Source organism: Sphaeramia orbicularis, chromosome 17 (assembly GCF_902148855.1).
Source record: "Sphaeramia orbicularis chromosome 17, fSphaOr1.1, whole genome shotgun sequence".
Taxonomy (NCBI): Eukaryota; Metazoa; Chordata; class Actinopteri; order Kurtiformes; family Apogonidae; genus Sphaeramia; species Sphaeramia orbicularis.
The window spans coordinates 3,170,689-3,190,158 of NC_043973.1; the positions used below are offsets into that span (position 1 = coordinate 3,170,689).

General features: G+C 36.5%; 1 protein-coding gene across 6 annotated transcripts in view; it reads right to left on the reverse strand.

The window, feature by feature from the left end:
- Window positions 1–19,470, reverse strand: part of cadm3 (cell adhesion molecule 3) — a 199,201-nt gene that overhangs the window by 37,734 nt on the left and 141,997 nt on the right. For all 6 annotated transcript variants that reach the window (XM_030159510.1, XM_030159508.1, XM_030159505.1 and 3 more), the window contains exons 6-7: window positions 2,123–2,293; window positions 1,410–1,500 (exon numbers count right to left, since the gene is read on the reverse strand). In XM_030159510.1, coding sequence (XP_030015370.1) covers window positions 1,410–1,500; window positions 2,123–2,293 — 262 coding nt within the window. The remainder of the gene's footprint in view (window positions 1–1,409; window positions 1,501–2,122; window positions 2,294–19,470) is intronic.

Here is a 19,470-nt window from a genome sequence, read left to right on the forward strand (position 1 = left end):
TACATTTACAGACCAGTCTTTTACAAAAAATATGAATATCTGAAATGTCTTAAGAGAAGTATGTGGAATTTTAATAATAGTCCTCCTGTTATTTAATGTTTTGTGTATTTGTAGATCCACTGTGCGTGTCTCTAAGTTGTGATTCACATGTATAAATAATACACTAAGGTGTACTATTGTTAACATTGTACTTATTTTACTAGAGAATTTTCAGCTTGTTCATATTTGTTCATGTTATGTTCAAGTACAATTCGTAGATGTAAGCATTTTCATTACAGAATTTACTTTTTACACTCAAAAGTTCTTATCCTATTACTTATATTATTTATTTGGTCTGGCCCATTTTATATCATATTGGGCTGAATGTGGCCCCTGAACTAAAATGAGTTTGACACCCCTGCTGTACATCATTCAACAGTCAATAAAAAATGGATAAAAACAACATACAATAGGATAAAAGAAGTGAAGTACAGAGTAATTGCAGTAAAAACTGTTATAGTGAGTAGGACATCTGGAACAGGTGGGTGTTGAGTCTGGATTTAAAGATGGAGACAGAGTCACTGACGGGGGGGTGGTGGTGGCAGAGAGCTCCAGAGCTTTATGGGAATTATGTGACATCCAGGGTACACAGTGGGTGATCAGTCACATCATCACATGTTAGCTACATTAGAACATTCATCCGTGCACATTTCAAAAAGCCACTCACGTTCACAGAAACACATCTACATTCTGCTCTGTTCTGTACGAGGACATGTTGATGAACTAGGTCTTGATTAGAGGAAGAATCAAAGTGATCAGCAATCTGTGGGTAATGTATGCAAATAATAATGCATAGGGCAGCAAGACCTGTCCTGTCCTTGGTTCCCCCTCGGATCCTGTTTATTCCACTATCACACGTTGGACCAAAGTCGCGCTCTGGTCTCTCCATTTGTCTGTACAAACTGCAGGCATATACACCAAACACAGCTTTTCACATTTGGTCTCCAACCAAAATCTTCTTTCAATCCCGGCTTAGAAGTATTTTTCTCAAGTTACACTAAACCAGAGGCTCGCCACAGAGACGCCAAATGAGGAGGTTGTTTTTGAAACGGAAACTGACACTGATTTACATATTACATATACAGCGCTCATCCTATTATCACAGCCACTGTACTTTGAACTAGAAAGGTTCAGTGGAGCAGAAGGCGTTTGCGTCTGAGCTGGGCAGTGTCAGCCGCTACGCCCATTACATAATGAGCACCCTTCGAAATGAACACACAAACACACAAGATGCCTGGAAAATGCGAAGGTAATAACAGTCATTAAATCATGTCATGTCATGGTATCTGTAATGTTCAGAGCAGTGGAGTGTGAGCATACACACACACACACACACGTATGAGATATTGTCTGTGTTATGTGTGTCTTACTCTGGGTTGCCGCTGCCCACACACTTAAGATAAAACTTCTCTCCCTCTTTAGGCAAATCACTCTGGGGCAGGATCTTCACACCAGGGGAGTCTGTAAGAGGAAGACAAACACATCGACAAAAGCACACACACACACACACACACACACACACGCACGCTGAGTATTATTATGTAACACAGGCTTCATTGCCACATAGACGCTCTAATTCATCCCTATCTCCTTCTAGTCCCATCTGCATCCTGTAGGCGTCACCATCTCTCTGCCTCCAACAATGACATAACCCCCCCCCCCTTACACAACTACATCACTGCTTTCCTGTGGCGATGCAGTAGCGGCCGCTCTACCACAGGGTGGCAGCACTGACCCAGACTCCGACATGAATCCATTTAGAGTTTCCCTTTAGATGATTAGCTGCTCTTCTTATCCATTGGACCCAACTCTGGGTAAGTGCACCGGGAGAGGGAGGTTAAATTCCAGTGTGGTCATTATTACAGGTAGCTAATGTGGAATTACTGGTGCAGAGATCAAACTGTACAAGTTGAAAATCTGTCTTTTATGGCCAATACGGGAGAGGAACAAGCCAAATATTGAACAGCCTGAGGTTTTACTTACATTTTTTTTTTTTTTTTACATTTTTTTCCACCTCTCTTTCCCCAGCATCCTCTGAGTCCCCCCCCCCCCCCCCATATCCCCCATATCCCAGTTGACTCACACAACACCCGTAGAACCTGCTCGCTCCTCTTGTCCCCCGGGGCCAGAGACTCATGGTCGACGGCGCAGGTGATGAGGGCGTTGTCATCACTGCGGCTCACCTTCAGGGTGAGCTCGCTGCTCACATTGTATGTAGGTTCGTCTGGAACGGACTCCACCACATCCGGACGCCCTGAGGTGAAGAGGGACGAGAAGACGGGGAGGGGGGGAAGAGGAGGGGGTGGTGGGGAGAAAAAAAATACACAGTCAGGAGAAGGCGTCCGCATCTAAACCAGAGACTGATCTGACACAAATACAAAAACCCACAATGCATCACAGTTGAAGACAGGCGTCTGAGATGAGTCTTACTGTAATGAGGAGGCGGTGGCTTCATGTTGGGGAGCTGTACACTGCAATGGCCCCCATTTGTTCCCATTAAATGAAAAATGTCTTTTCTGTGCAGTTACCTTCTGCCCCTGGGTGTTTGGCCCTGCCATCTATCATTATATGCCACATATATGTCCAACAATGCACTTCTGTGTATTTTTACATCAAAGTAATCTTTTTTCTCTCCCAGAATTGAGATTTTTTTCTGCTGACTCATACACTGGTATATATACATTTATTTTATATAATAAAATATGACCCACTCAACTCTCCCATGCCATATAAAACCCACTCTGTGTTTTTCTTTGAGGTATAAGAACAGCATTTGGGTTTGCCAACTTTAAGACTGAAAGAATTACATAAATATATTGATTTTGTTCATTGTTATTCATCAAATTTAAGAAGTCTAGGGATTCTTATAGTTTTAAACATTTTCTGATGCTGTCGAGACTAAAAAAATGAATCCAAGCAAAAACATAATACAACTGAGATATTCATCTGAATAACTAGAAAAGCACTCAGAGAGCGCAGACCTCCACCAAGGCAGATCAGTGCCCCCCACCCCCCCGAAAATTGTGTGACAAAATCCTTCCATAACTTTTTGAGTTATCTTGCTAACAGACAGACAACCAAACCCCCTGCCCCCCAATCACCACTAAAATTTAATCATTTGTCCCTTGTGCCAGTATCCACATTGACTGAAAATTTCATCAAAATCTGTCCAAAACTTTTTGAGTTATCTTCTCGTCAATTGTCGTTTACAGTCACTTTCTGGTCCCCACTCTACCTGGAAACATGGAGACTAAAGTTGGGAGAAAGCAGCTGAGTCCTGTCTGGGATTTATTTGAATATGAAGATGAACGATACGACAAAATTAAAATTAATACTAAAACTAAGCCTTTACAAAAAAATGAAAACTAATAAAAACTAGCAAACCTGCTCTAAAAATGAATTAAAATTAACTGAATTAGAGAAATAAACAGTCAAAACAAAATAAAACTAAACTATAATGAAAAATCCAAAACTATTATAACTTTACTGTGAGGTGGCAGTGCTAACCACTGCACCAGCATGCTGCCAATAAGCTGTAGTAGAAGTTGTGCCAACTTGTAAAAGTAAAACACATCACCATTAACTAATGGGTTTGTCACAAGTGGTGTGAGGGGTGTAAACATACCACTGCACCATCCAGGTAACACAACAACCTGATAGCATGTGTCATAGCAACACCTGCGATAATAATGAAGCATCTGCTGATAACATACTGAAAATGTCAAGACAAACAATCCTCCAGGCTTTGTGGTATGAATGTGTTAATTTGATATGCCAAATTTAACCTTCTGAGTATTAGTATATGCTGCTGGTGGTGAATTGTACAGACTTATTAATGAATCTCAGATGAAGCTGGAAGGTATAAATGCAGCAGATGTAGAAGACAAAGGAAGTTCAATAATCAATGAGATCTGAGGCTTAGTCGTAAAGGTAAATGTGAGCTCATTCTCTGGCAAACAACAGGTAGCCCCCTTTTTAATACAGTGTTGCAACAGCTCATTAATGATTTATAGTGTGCTTACAACCTCATTATGAAGCATTTCTGAATCCTTTAGAAAGGGAGTCTCTCCAAATCTCTTCAGTCTTACATCCAGCCCTAACCTGAAGGAACATGACTGCCGAGCTCAAAGCTTGTTTATCTGATCACCGTTACATGGTGCCAGTTCAATTAAATTTTTAGCTCCCTTCAGTACCATGAGCCCTCTAATGCAACATCAGTAAAAGTACACACAGCACGCTCATGTTTACTAGCCAGGCCAGTCTGTGATGTTTCATGCTTTGGTGTCCAAAGGGACCAGAGAGGCCAAAGATCTAATGTCCAACATGCTTTGGAGTCGCTTGCTTGCTGTTGCTTGGGAGACAGCTTGCATTACACGATAGTATCTGTCACTGTGGGTGGAGTTTTAGTTCTGGAAATAGACATAGACATAGACAGACTTTACTTGTCACTCAGATACATCAGAATGAGATTTCGATGCAATAGCTCAAGAGGCAGCGGCAACAAATAAAACACTATACACTATATGCCAAATAAAATAAATATGCAAATAAAAACTATGTATCAAGTAATAAAAACCAGGATTCAGCAAAAAAAACTATTATCAGGAATAAAAACTCGGATCAAAAGAAACACCTTCTTCAGACATCTTTTCTTATTTATACTAATAAGTAATAAGTAAAGTAACACTCATAGACCAGGGAAAAAACTATTTGTGGCCCCTGGGGCATTTGGCCCACACTCCCTTTGTTTATAAGCTCATTGTAAGGCCTATAAAATGTGTAAAAACTGTAATGAGTATGAAACGTGCATATTGTGCCACTAAAAATGTACATAATCTGAGTTTTATGGCTGTGTCTGCAGTTAAATGTCCCTATTAATTACATACATCTCCGCTATAAAGAATTACACCATTTTGTGGCTTTGTCCATAGTGGGTTTTTTTTTTGTTTGTTTTAATAATTAATTACATTTTGTTTCCATATACTCCTTAATGCAGGAAGGAAAGTGATAAGAGTAAAATGCTGCTCATCTACTGCAGATGGTATTTTCATACTATAGAACACAGGTGTCAAACATGTGGCCTGGCGGCCAAATCCAGCCCACCAAATGGTCCAGTCCCTTGGGATGAACTTGTGAAATGCAAAAACTACACTGAAGATATTAACAATAAAGGATGTTAAAATCATTTTAGGTCATTTCAATCTAAAAATGATCAGACCAGTAAAATACTCTCATAAGAACCTATAAATAAGGAAAAGTGTAAATTTTTTTCATTGTTTTAGTGTAAAAAATGTTACATTACACAAGAACATTTACATTTACAGACAAGCCTTTTACAAAAAATGTGAACATCTAAAATGTCTTTAAAAAAGTATGTGGAATTTTAATAATATTCTCCCTGTTATTTAATGTTTTGTGTATTTGTAGATCCACTGTGATCTCCAAGTGGCGATTCACATGTATAAATGATAAACTAAGGCGTAATATTCTTAACATTGCACTTATTTTACTTAAGAATTTTCAGGTGGTTCATATTTGTTCATGTTATATTGGAGTACAATTCATAGATGTAAACATTTTCATTAGAGAATTTTAATTTTTTCACTCAAAAGTTATTATTATCTTATTATTTATATTACTTTACTGGTCCGGCCCACTTTCTATCATATCAGGCTGGATGTGGCCCCTGAACTAAAATAAGTTTGACACCCCTGCTATAGATGTTAAAGAAATGCTCTCATCTTGTCTGTTCTGCATACTATCTTTGAATCAGCTTTGACAATGAAGTGACCAAAGCAGTGGCAAACTGAAATATATTTGACCTCAGAATTTTGTTTTTTTGCTCAGTATTTCAAGCATTCATTGTCCTGCATGCAGTATTTCCAGAAAGCTGAAAAAATATGTTTGTGCTGATTATACAAATGTTTACGTTACTGACAATAATTTCTGCAAATTAATGATATCACTGTGCGACAGATTAGAGGTTTAAATGATTGATTTGCATGTGCTTATGTTAAGTTTGGGTCCTTTTTTTTTTTTACTTGTTTGTTAAAGATGGTTAATTCCACCGCTAAACAAATCAATATCTGCTGCCTTCATCCATGAGGACTTGGCTTGGTTTTTCTGCAGTATTTTTTTATATTCACTCCTGAGTTCTTCAGCTCCTCAGTTCAGTTCTCCTCTACAACATGAACACTGTGCAACATAAGCTGCCATTAAATTTGTGAAGTGAAGCGAAGTTAGCTAAAGTCAACAAATGACCTGCTACCAGCACAAAACAGACGAGGAGCATCAGCAGCTCTACAGACGCACAAGGTGAAATATACAGCAGTGGATCTGGAAATCAGCCTCTATTTTTAAAAAAAAAAAGAAAAGAAAAAAGGACTGGGTGGTCAAACTGTGAAAGTGGATGGTAAATCTTGGAAAGTGGACCTGAACCTTATCACTTTTTCTTGCATGGAGTGACATACACCCACAACACACATGCTCCCACAAGCATGAGTGCATGTAGGTCAAGCTCATGAATAACGTCCATGCTGAGGAGACAGAGATAGTGGCAGCGAGGCAGATGGAAAACACACACTCCAACCACACATTTTCCCATCTATCTCACTCATTGTCTCCCTCACAAAACACAAATATTATAGGCCCACTCCTCATTCACCTCCCTCTTCTCCTCCTCTTCCTCCTCCAGAGGACTTTTCAAATACCACAGAATCTAATGACATCTCTCTTTTTATTACCATAACCAGTCCTCTGACCCGTAGAGAAAATTAGTTTACTTTCCAGGTGCATTTCAATAATCCCACGCCACTCAGAGGAGTCCTCTGTCACTGTCTGTCTCCCACTATCTGAGTCTCTCTCTCTCATGCTCAGTCTCTCTCTATATATACTATATAGCCTTTATTAAAGACCATGACTCTCCAGACCAGGCTTGGGAATGAAAAAACCCTGGGTTTGTTTACTCACTGACTCTTGTGTACAGTTTTCTGAAATCATACAATTGAGTTTTAATAAGTTTTTCAAGCCCAAGGGGTCACGCAACTGACTCTGCACATTCATTAAGCAAAAAATAACATGCAGTCAGTTTAAGTGGTTTTTCCCAAGACAGCAGTGATGCACATTTGCTCATAATTCACATTTCCTCAGTTCATTATTAGATAATCAGGGTAGATTTGCATGGCAGCCCCTGCAAGCACAGCAGCAAGCAAATGTGACAGTAACAGGTTGGATTACTCACAAACTAATACGCTTGTAAGCCTTAAGGCTTGGCGCATCCAATTCTTAAATTATGTTTTTTCACTTTTTAGGCACACTGATTGTCTTCATTTTATTTGTCTAGATTTTGAGATGTCGGAAATTTCTCCCACTACGATAAAATGGAAGTGACTGATATTTCATTTATGGGGTTCAATCATTTAAAAATAATTATGTGGATAATGAATAGAAAAATAGTTCATTATCTTTTCAGAAAACGTCCCAATTACTTGAGACAGTCCACATCAGGAGTAATCAGCATATATGTTCGGATGAAAAACTCTTAACATCCAGCAGGTCAACCAATTACAGGGTTAAACACAGAAATCAGAAGATGTTCCCTTTCAAATGAAGTCCAATACATTAATGTCGACCTTTCACCCATAACCATAACTACAGCGTTCCACAACGAGAGTCAGTGTTAAAAGGTCAAAGCAATCAGACATTAAAACACACATCACACTTAAGCCTCAATGGGATTAAGGTCGGTGAAATTTTGTCTGCCCGACGGGACCATCTAATTTAGGTTTAGTCCTGTTACTGGATTACTGAGTAAACACAGCTCCTGGGACGTACTGGAGTTCTCTTGCACTTTGTCTCTAACACCCTTAATGTTGCATTGCTCATTGCTCAAGTGTATAGAGGATACATTATACCTTAGTGTTTGCATTTTCATAAAGTTTTTTTTTTTATTTAACTTCTATACATGTCACCTATTATTACTGTTCTTTTCACTTTATTCATTAAATGAATTATTAAACAGCTGCAGCCACTAGTTACCTTGAAGATGAAAAAAAAATTTACACACAAGATAATGAGGTGCAGAATATGTAATGTAAGGTAGTTAAAGTTGCAGCCTCGCAACTCCCAAAACAACATGATCCACATGGAACTTGCAGATATAAAATACAGTTGCATCTAGGCTGTGATAATGTTATGGTGAAGCTTTGGTTGGGTTTACGCACAAAAATAATTGAATTAGTGTTGGTAGAAGTGTCAGCCAAGGGGCTAAAAAAACAGCTTTAATCCTTGATTGTCCCTATTTAACCTGGATGCCGTTGCACAACTATTAAAAGTACGTAAACATGGGTCACTTTAGGTCAGGGGTGTCAAACTCATTTTCTTCCGGGGGCCACATTCAACCCAATTTTATCTGAAGTGGGCTGGACCAGTAAAATAATATCATGACAGCAAATAAATAATGACAACTCCAAATTGTTTTAGTGCAAAAAATACCATTCAGTTATGCCAATATTTACATTTACAAACTATCCAAACAAAAAGGATGTGAATAACCTGAAAAAAAAAAAGAAATTTGTTGAGAAATATAAGTACAACTTTATCAATAGTATGCCTTCAACTTATCATTTATACATATGCATTACAGATCAGATCTACAAAGGCACACAACATTTAGTTACAGGCAGAGTATTGTTAAAATTGTGCTTAATTTTCTTTAGACATTTCAGGTTGTTCATATTTGTTCAGGTTATTCACATTTTATTGTTAAAGGACAGTTTGTTAATCTAAATATTTTCATAATTTAATGTTTTTTGCACAAAATCAAAGAGAAAAAATTAGTGTTGTCATTATTTATAGGCTATTATGATTTTTTTTTTTTTTTTGAGTTTGATGCCCTAACTTGCATTTTGCAAATTCATCCCGCGGGGTGGATTGGAACCTTTGGTCGGCCGGTTTTGGTCCCCGGGCCGCATGTTTGACACCTGTGCTTTAGGTCCTGTCACACAGACCAACCCATGTTTGTGCGGTGACATCAGGCTGTAAAGTCAACACATGGACATGAATCTCTTCTCAGTCATGACTAAGTGTTAAAACCATGAATCAATGAATGAGCCATGCGTCAAGTGTCAAATATTACATGCACTGCTTCACCACTGACTGCACAAAACAAGCCTTTTAAAACCTTTATCTGCTGTTTGCCATAGATATTTGTTTATTGATGTGAAGGTTTATTAAAGACTGCTTGATATTCACAGTTCTGTTCCTTATATAATTTAGCTGCCAAGTAGAACCAGAGACTTAAATTCTTGGCAGCTGAGTTCCATGACTGGAGTAGCTGAGGGTTAAGCGCCTTCTTCCTTTAGCAAAATTGGATTATACTGCAGTTGGTGAATACTCTAATGAGAAGGTGTACTCACTCATTCACTAAGTTTCCCAGAATCTTCACTGCTTTGAACTGACTGTTAATTTAGTCTTAAAAAAAAAAACTCGGATCATTTACATTCTGTAAATGAGCCCCCAGTATTTTAAGCCTTGCCCTGAATATTTTTCATTGTGAACAAGGGGTGTAACAAGACATCAGACAGATCAAATAGTGAGGCAGAAGTCAGCTTGCAGCGTGTGAAGGAGGGGGAGGTACGGAGCATCCTTCTGATCCAACCAGCATCAAGCATCAGTCCGCTGGATGTCATCTAGCACCTAACTCAAAGTGGAGGATGCCCCAGATGGAAAACTCCACCAAATCTTGCTCTCCTGGCTTATGTAAAAATAAATAAATAAATAAAAGTCAAGGTTAATCATTGAGCAAGGGTGCTATGTGATGTGCCCAAATATTAATGACTATAATTTACTGATATGACTATCAGTAATACTAACTACTCAGACTTTATACCTATATTTAAGATAGATTACACAGATTTGGATATTGCAGGATCACATACATTTTGGGAAACAGGAATGTAGGATTTGGAGGTGAGCTTATGTCTAGGTCAGGGGTGTCAAACTCATTTTGGTTCAGTTCCATATTTAGCCCAATTTGATCTCAAGTGGGCCAGACCAATAAAATAATGACTTAATAACCTATAAATAATGACAAATCCAAGTTTTTCCTTTTTGTTTTAGTACAAAAAAAACCCCAATTACATTATGAAAATATTTAAAGTTAAAAAAAAAGATGTGAATAACCTGAAAAACTGACATTTCATTTGAAAAATTAGTACAATTTTAACAATATTATGTCTCGACTTATTATTTATACATGTACATTACATACAATGTTCCATAAACATTTGGTAACAGGCAGAATATTGTTAAAATTTTAGAGCTTGGAACTAAAATTTGAACAATTTCTACAATATTCCATCTCTTATTATTAACACAACTGCAGATCACAGTGGATCCATAAATGCACAAAATATTTTGTAACAGGCAGAATATTGTTCAAATTGCACATTTTGGGTTGTTCATCTTTGTTTTTATTTATATATTTATTTGCATTTTATTGTGAAAGAATAGTTTTGTAAATGTAAATATTTTCACAGTGTAATGTTTTTTTTTTTCACTTAAATTTTTTCCACAGAATTTTTCACAAAGAAAATTTGTAGTTGTCATTATTTATGGTTTATTGTGTTGTTATTTTGACTGTAGATCACATTGGTCTGTATGTGGAACCTGAACCAAAAGGATTTGGACAACCTGGACTGTTCAGGTTCATTTTTGCACTTTCATCCTGCGGGGCCGGAATGGAACCTTTGGCGGACCAGATTTGGCCCCTGGGCTGCATGTTCGACACCTGTGGTCTAGGTGGATCAAAAGGTGAGACAAGTGTGAAATTACACATTTTTATTCAGTGGAATTATGATGAGAAACTGCACCAGTGATATTTAATAGTTAATAGGGGTGTGTATTAGCAAGAATCTGGCGATACAATACAAATCACAACACTTAGATCACAACACGATATATCACGATATATCATGATACTGTTAAAAAGGCAATTTTTTGTTTGTTTCTTTTTTTTAAAATGTTTATTTCCTGGAAGAATTGAATTACACCAGAAATATGTACAAATCCTAAACACATTTTTATGTGATCACAACAGGATCTAAGGCTATATTACAAAATTTTCCTGTGTTAAAACTTAAATTATGTTTTACAGACATATTCTATTAGTTCATAACTAAAATCATAACATTATTTTTGTGCAGTCTCAACAAAGGAACTACCATCTGCCTCTCAGACAGTAAAAAGTGCTTTTAGGATGCTTCAAACAACCATTATTTAATAAAACAGTGTTAAATAATAATAAATAAGGTATAAACAATAAAGAAAAACAAAAAACAAAAATGAACCACTGTCATATCTGCATTTGAATAAATACCTAAAAATATCGATACAGTACTTTTTAATATCGATGCAGTATTGTGAAATGAAATATCGCGAAATATTGTAGAACTGATATTTTCTAACACCCAGCATAGTTAATAGTGAGTAGTTACATGTTTCAGTCTGGACATTATTTGGGTGATTATGATTCCATAGGTGCCTCAAATCAGTGCTACAATTTTGGATATATCAACTTCTACCTTAATTTCAGTTTAATTTGCTTTAATCCATCTTTGCTGGGGCCAAAAGGGGAAAAAAACTGGGATGAGTCGCCATAAACGTAAGAGAAGAAAAGATGAGCAGTGCACAACTCAACTTTAAAGAGGTATAATCTACTGAAACTTCCCCCTCAAAAAGAAAGACATGCCCCAGGCCAATCCAACCCACCCCCTGATGTTTTAAAGAGCTAGAAACACCCTTAATTAGTTAGATTGAACATAAAAAATTTCAAGTTTTGAAATTTGGAATCTACTAATGTTGAATATTTCCATGAATAAATGTTCTAAAATCATAAGTCTGATATTGTTAGTGGTTGTTTGAGGCGTTGAAGTGGTGACAGTGGAAACAGAGCCAGGACTACAAGAGAATAGCTTGTGGTACCCATCATTAGTCTGTTTATCATGTCCAAAAATTACATTTAAATGTGACAATTTTACACGTTCTTTGAGAAACAAGTAGCTCCATTTCAAGTGGGGAATCACATGATGTCACTTTGCTGAATATGCATGAAAAACTAATTTCATTATCTTGTCCCATGAGCAATTTCATTTCACTGATTAAAAAGTATGTTTTCTGTCTATCATTAGATGAAATGACATTAGTTCCATTAACTAAACAATGTATTGAATGCTTGTTTTAAGTTCTTGTCACATGCTCGCTTCAGTAGCTTTAAAGGCCCAAACCGGCCGGACACGCTTCCTGCTGCATGGAGCTGTTTGATGCTCCTAATATGATTATTTTATGGTGTATTGTACGCTTGAGGGGTGAAGCTTCAGCAGCACCAGCATCTCATCTGCATCACATCACCACCTTGGGGAAAGTTAGTCTCCAGGATGTGCAGATTGCCCACCTTTTTATTCCAGGAATAGGAGGTTTAAAGAAAACTACGTGTGTCCCATGAAATTTTTAGCAGGTGCTGGAGTATATGTGAGGTTAAATATTAAAGACGGAGAAAGCTGCAGACCGATTTAAATACTGGAAAAATATTATTTAATATTAATTCCTATTTTCAATGATTCATAGGGCATTAAAAACTCAACTTTGATGATAGGATATGGGTTTCTAATTTGTATGTTTGTAACATTTCAGCTATTTTCTTATTTTTTTTATTTTTAAGGAATTGTGATGAGGAAGTCATAATATACATTGAACTTTTGACATCTACCCCCTTTCATGGAATCCTAACCCTCTGCTAAATTTATTTATTTATTTATTTTTGACCCATTAAGACACACAACTACTTTTTGTGGTGACTTCCAAATAAATTTTTCTCTACATTTAACCATTAACATGTCATTTCTAATTTTATAGTGACTAGTGACAAATCTTTTCATATCTACTGTGACATTTACATGTGTGTTTACATTGTTTACTACTACTACATTTTATACTACTTTCAAATGTTTTAAATCGTAGTCATTCATACAGTATATCTGTAATTTGCACATATTTTTTGATTGCACACTTTTATATTTTATACTTTTTTTTAAAGATATGTCTGTATCTTATTGTGTTGTTATTTAGATGTAAGTGCACTGTCGCTGGCAGAGACTGGAACTGGTGTAATGATAATAAAGCCTATTCTATTCTATTCTATTCTATTCTATTCTATTCTATTCTATTCTATTCTATTCAGCACCATATATTATTATATTATCCTGTCCAGTTCTGCAGTGAAATTCAAATATTTATCTGTATTATAATATATATTTAGTGACCATGTAGCTGTTCATAAAAATTCAATTAAGGTTATTCCACCAAAACAGAGAACATTTTCAGCAAAATACATCATTAATTCTACTTAAAAACACGCGACTACAACCAGTCATCTGTCGAACTACATGGGTTTAACAAGAAAAGCACTCAGAGAGCGCAGACATCCACCAAGACAGATCTGCTGCCCCCTCCGATCACCACCAAAATTTAATAATTTCTTCCTTGTGCCAGTATCAACATTTCCTGAAATTTGCATGAAAATCTGACCTTACCTTTTTAAGTTATCTTGCTAACAAACAAACAAACACACAAACAAACACGCAAACACACCAATGAGCCAATGTTGCAGAAGACAGTGGTGTTTCCATGTTCACTACAGAGACTATGGAAAAAAAAACATCTGATATTGTTGAGAAGCTGAAAAACTGTATTTTACCTGAATTATTGGTTCAAATGCTATTAAATATCTTAGATCAGTAGATGCTTTTGGGTCTTTGAGGGTTAAGGAACATTTCTTAGATACAAAGTAACTAAATATAATTTTCATATTTACATTACATGCATACATAACTAGAAACAGAATTACACATTTCCTGAATGGAAGCTTCGTTTCTTTAATTTCTCTGATACTAAACATTGGTTCCACTGTTGTGATGCGTGTTGTGATGCAGTTGTATATTAGTTCCATGTACAGTTGTTAGTCAGTTGGATCCAAATGTGTTGAAGACTGCAGTGCACATATTGAACAGGTGGATCGCACTTTTTGGAACCTCCTCTTCCACACTGCTTTTAAGTAAAACAAACCGGAACATAATTGCGTTTGTCACTCTGTTGGAGAGACGTCTGATTTTACTTAAATGGAAATGTCCAATTCCTCCATCCCATGTTCTTTAGATCAGATCCATCCTGAACTGTAGACATCTAGAGAAGATACGATACACACTTCAGGGCTCCAAGACCACATTTTATACAATGTGGACAATGTCATATGCTAGAGAAATAAATTTCCCCGCTATTCCTGATTGATTAGTTGTCTTTTTTATTCACATATGGGGGCATTCCCCCGCCAGACTGGAGTGAACTGAACCTAATTTACTCCTGAATTTACAGGAGTCTGAGATTATGTGCACAATGAGGCACCTTAAACGCTGACATGGACCATATTTACACTGATTGACTTACATAGGATCATAAAATTGTATTCTTTAATGTCAAAGTGCTGTTTGTTTGTTGTCTGTTTTGTTCTTTGTTACCTCTGCCAGAAGGTCTTGTGATCACTTTGCTTTGTGTGTTTGTTTGTCTGCATGTTTGTTTGTTTGCAACTTTACAGGAAAACTATTCCACCCATCTTTCCCAAATCTTCCCCACAGATAGGCCTAGGCCCTGGGACCAACCCATTCAATTTTGGGCCAAGTAGGCCAAAGTTCAAGGTCACAGCAAGGTCACAACATCTACAATTTTCCTATCTCTCATCATTGAGCAATTTTCGAAAATTCATCAAAAATTCAAAACAACTCCGATTAGCCTCCAATTTGATCCACACGTAGCTTAGAACAATCTCTTGTATCTGGAACTAAATTGTCCACATCCACTGTGGAATGTGGACTCTGTGGACATTTACATTTAACATTGAAAACCCCATTTCCCACACATTTTTCATTATAACTCAACAAAGATCGATTGAAATTTAACATAATTGGACAGACACACGACTGGTACCAAGCTTCAACTTTTTCTGCTGTATGGAACAACCTGGAAACTGTTGAATTTAAAAAGAAATAGTCGATCCACACATGCACACCGTTCAGGGTGCTTGGCGGAGGTTTGCGTTCTCTGAACACTTGTTGTGGTTTTATTTAGTTTTTATACATGTTGTGGCTGGAATAATGAAGAAACCAAAACTTCGGGATGGTCTCAGGGAACCTCTCCCATTCTTTATTCAACAGAGGTTTTATACAGGGGTGATCTGACATCATTACCATAAAAGCAATCAACCATCTGATGCATACGCGACAGACTCTTCAGCCACATATGATGACATGTTATTAATGACTCTGTTTTGAACATGGCTTGGTGGGAACATCCTCTCCTTTCTGCTCCCACACCAAATTTTTCTACTTGGTCCAGGTCATGGCAACCTTCCCATGGCAACACAAACGCGATTTACCAGAAGTTACTCAACTTTATAAAATAAGATACACACGCTTCAGACTTTATCAAAATCCCTCACACATTACTGTCACTTAGGTTATTGACTTCATATCCTTTTACATACAAAGGTGTGTTGTATACATATGTAACCTGTGACTGAAAAAAACTCAATAAAATAAGTTGGAAAAAAAAAAAAAAAATAGATGCCACTGGACTTGTGTGTTGTTGTGTGCAGATATTTTTTATATATATATTTTATATATTTTACTTTTATACTTTTTGTGGTTGTTGCTTCAGATGGTTCTGGAATAAAGGACGTGTTGTTTGTCATTTTCAGACAATTCTGTTTCACATTTTTGCTATTTTTTTTCACCAGTCCAAATTAGGGCTGTGCAATTAATCGAAATTCAATTACGATTTCGATTATTCCATGCAACGATTACAAAAATTATGTAATCGAGAAAAAACGATTATTAATTTTGAGTTGTTTAATTCACGCACACGCAAGCTCCCATGAGCTGCTCTGCCCCGCCCCCCTCTAAGCTACAGCTGCCAGCTAGCCGGCAGGTCCACCAAAAGAGGAAAGTTGTACCTAGCGGTCTGGAAAAATAACAGGAGAATCACAGCAGAAGTGCTTGGTAAACAAAAAAGGCAAGTCCAATTCAATTGTATGGAATCACTTTGGGTTTGATGAAGAGCAAAAACCCATTACGTGCAAAAAGTGTTTTGTAGTTGTGTCCGCACCGACCGGTAACACAACAAACCTTTTTAACCATCTAAAGTTTAACCACTGCCACCTTTATCATAATCTTATGAAAAACTACAACACATAAAAAAACTCCGTCTACAACTTCGTCTGCAATGCAATCTTCAGTCTCCGAATCTCTTTACGCTGCAACTCCCGTATTAACCTAACTGAAACCTCACGGCACGCCACTGAATTTACTATGTTTCATACTACACTGAACATACTTGAATTTATAATTTGCACTTTACGTGAGTTTTTTTTTTTATTGCTCCAGTTCTATGGCAAATCTAGAGCAGTTTAATTCCAGTGCACGGTTTGTTTACAAAAGGAAACATACTTGAATTTACAGTATACTTATTTGCATTCAAAGATTTTTTTGTTTCGTACAAAAGTGAACATACATTGTTTTAATGGTTAAAAGCTTTATTTATATTTAAAGAGTATACCTTACATTGTTTTGCAAGAAAAAAATAAACAACTTTAAGGTTAACAAATAATCGTTTTTAATAATCGTGATTTCAATTATTGCTAAAATAATCGTGATTTTTTTTTTTTCTATAATCGAGCAGCCCTAGTCCAAATAATCATTTAATTCAAACAAATTGAAGACCAAAATCAATAGCGTAATCAATTACAAAGTTAATTGATAACTGCAGCTTTAGCACCATTACCATTTGTGCATGAGTGCTAAGATTTACTCAGATGTGATTCTACTGCTCCGTGAAGATTCACTTCATATCAGGGGATGAATATTCATTTTTCTTCTTTTGATTTGGACCAAGAGGAGAAAGCTGCAGAAGGAAGGTATGTATTATCAAATTCTATTTTTTCCCTCTAATTTCAGTCCCTGCAGATTTAACACTAAGTTATATGGATTTTTTAAGAGGCAAAAACGACACATATTAATGAATCCTTATTGGCTTTTTAATTATGTAGATTGATGCTGCATTTTTAATTGAATTATAACAATATTTATTTTTTACCACCTTTTTTTAAAACACTAACACCAGCTGTTTGCACATTATAATTTCTGTTTGACAGCCTGCTCATTATATACATGTGTGCACAGACAAGCTCTTGCACCAGTACAAGTGTCCAAATCTCTTACTTTGCATAAGAATTATAAAAATGTGAGTGTCCCTTAATTGCAAAAGCATTCAAGTGTTCTCACCGACCTGTTTAAGCATGCAGACACTGTAAAATTTATTTGTTTAACTTATCGATATCATTTTCTCAGACTCATGCTCTGGCCTGAATACTTTCCCAGGAATTCTATTTATAGTGCTCAAGTACCGGAAAATGACATTTAAAAACCAGCAGTGATGTGTTTTTCTAGAAACAGTGTTCAGTCACTGCATATCTATGGACACTTTTGGTTCTTCCACTCAAGAAATATGCATTGGTAACCATTACAGTGTGCCTACTCTCATGTATTTTTCTTTGTTAGCTCACTGTAATATTGCAGAATAAAGTCTGCAGCTTTCACAAATTCATCTCTTTATGGGACACAGTTCTGGACTTAAAGGGCAGACCGTCCAGTGGGACTTGTGTTGTCACAAATATTTTAAAGCCATTTGAGATCTGGAGGGAAACTTTTAGTGTCACAGATGTCAAAATTGTGGGTGATGCAGGGGACACATCCCCGTCAATATTTAGTATGTGCACATTTGCCCACACCAGTGAAAACATGACAGAAGAAAAAGACTAGTATTGAGTCAGCTTTTAGGAATCCTTCCATATCTCAGATACGTGTTGTGTGTTTTGAATGTACAGAAAGATCTGAAAACAGGCTCCTAAAATACACACGGGGTTGTGAATTAGTAATATTTATGATTGACGTCCATAGATGCTACATGCACATTTAACCCATAAAGACCCAAACATCCATCTGTGACCAAAATTATTCACTGATATAAAATGTCTAATACCTGTTGATCCACTAATCCTATAAATTCATGTAAATAACTGGTGTAAAATACAGTTTGTCATCTTTTCATGGTCATCAGATATGACCCATTTGGACGTTCAGAGGCTCCATAGTTACCGTGGAAACACCGTCATCATTGATTCACCAGTAAAACCCATAGAGTTGGATCAATGACAGTGGATGGATACACTGGGTTTATGTTTTGTTAACAATATATTTTGCAGAAAAAAAACTATTTTTCTTCAGGTTTCTCTGTTTTGGATGTAATCACCCTCAACTTTAATCTGAGCTTTAATGAACATCTACATAATCAGTACATTAAATACAGGAAAATACCTGATTTTCACTTATAAATGCAAAATACAGAGGATAATATTAAAGTAAATGGTGATAAATCACTCAAGAAAGGTTAAAAATAGGGAAATTTTCATTTGGGAACTGCCACAAAAGCAGCACTGGGTCTTTATGAGTTAAAGAGGATACTGCCCCACCCTCTGAAAATAAACCAAAAGAGGTCAAGAGAATCAAAAATGTGTGTGTCGATGCAGCAGGGGATCATATGAGAAGAGAAAACAGATTCAAAAGCAACACTGACAGTCTTAAAGTCTTCCTGCTGTATAATCAGGTGCGTTCCCAGTTATCTCCTGGTGCCTCTGCTTTGTGTTTTCCTTTATGTTTCCACCATAAACTGATACAGAAAAGATAACAAAAAAAAGGTTCCTAAAATTCCAGAAAATGCATGAAATGAATTACTTCACCTCTCAAAATTTGGAGAGACGTTTAATCCAATTTAAAATAATATATAGAACATATTGTACAAGAGATAAAATTAATAAATATATAAAGATACGTCTGGGAGTTGTCTTAAATGTGGGATTAGAGACTCATTATTCCATGCATTTTGGGAATGTAGTAAAATTCAGAGGATTTGGATGAATGTAGAACATCGGTTATTTGAAGTGTCGGGTGTGAAATTTAATTTGGATTCATTACTTTGCGTATTTTAATATATGTTACAAGATACAGTGAAGTGTCCACATAGGTGGATTATATTTGTTTCATCAACTGTATTGAAAAAAACTGATACTTGAGCACTGGAAATCTACGTACACACCTTCACTGTCACACTGGAAATGAAAGTTGAGTTATTATTTGAACATAGAAAAGACAAAAGCCACCAAAAAGAACAAAAGAACCCAATTTGAAACAAGAAAAGCACACAGAGAGCACAGACCTCTGCCAAGACAGATCTGTGCCACCTTGTGCCAGTGTCAACATTTCCTGAAAA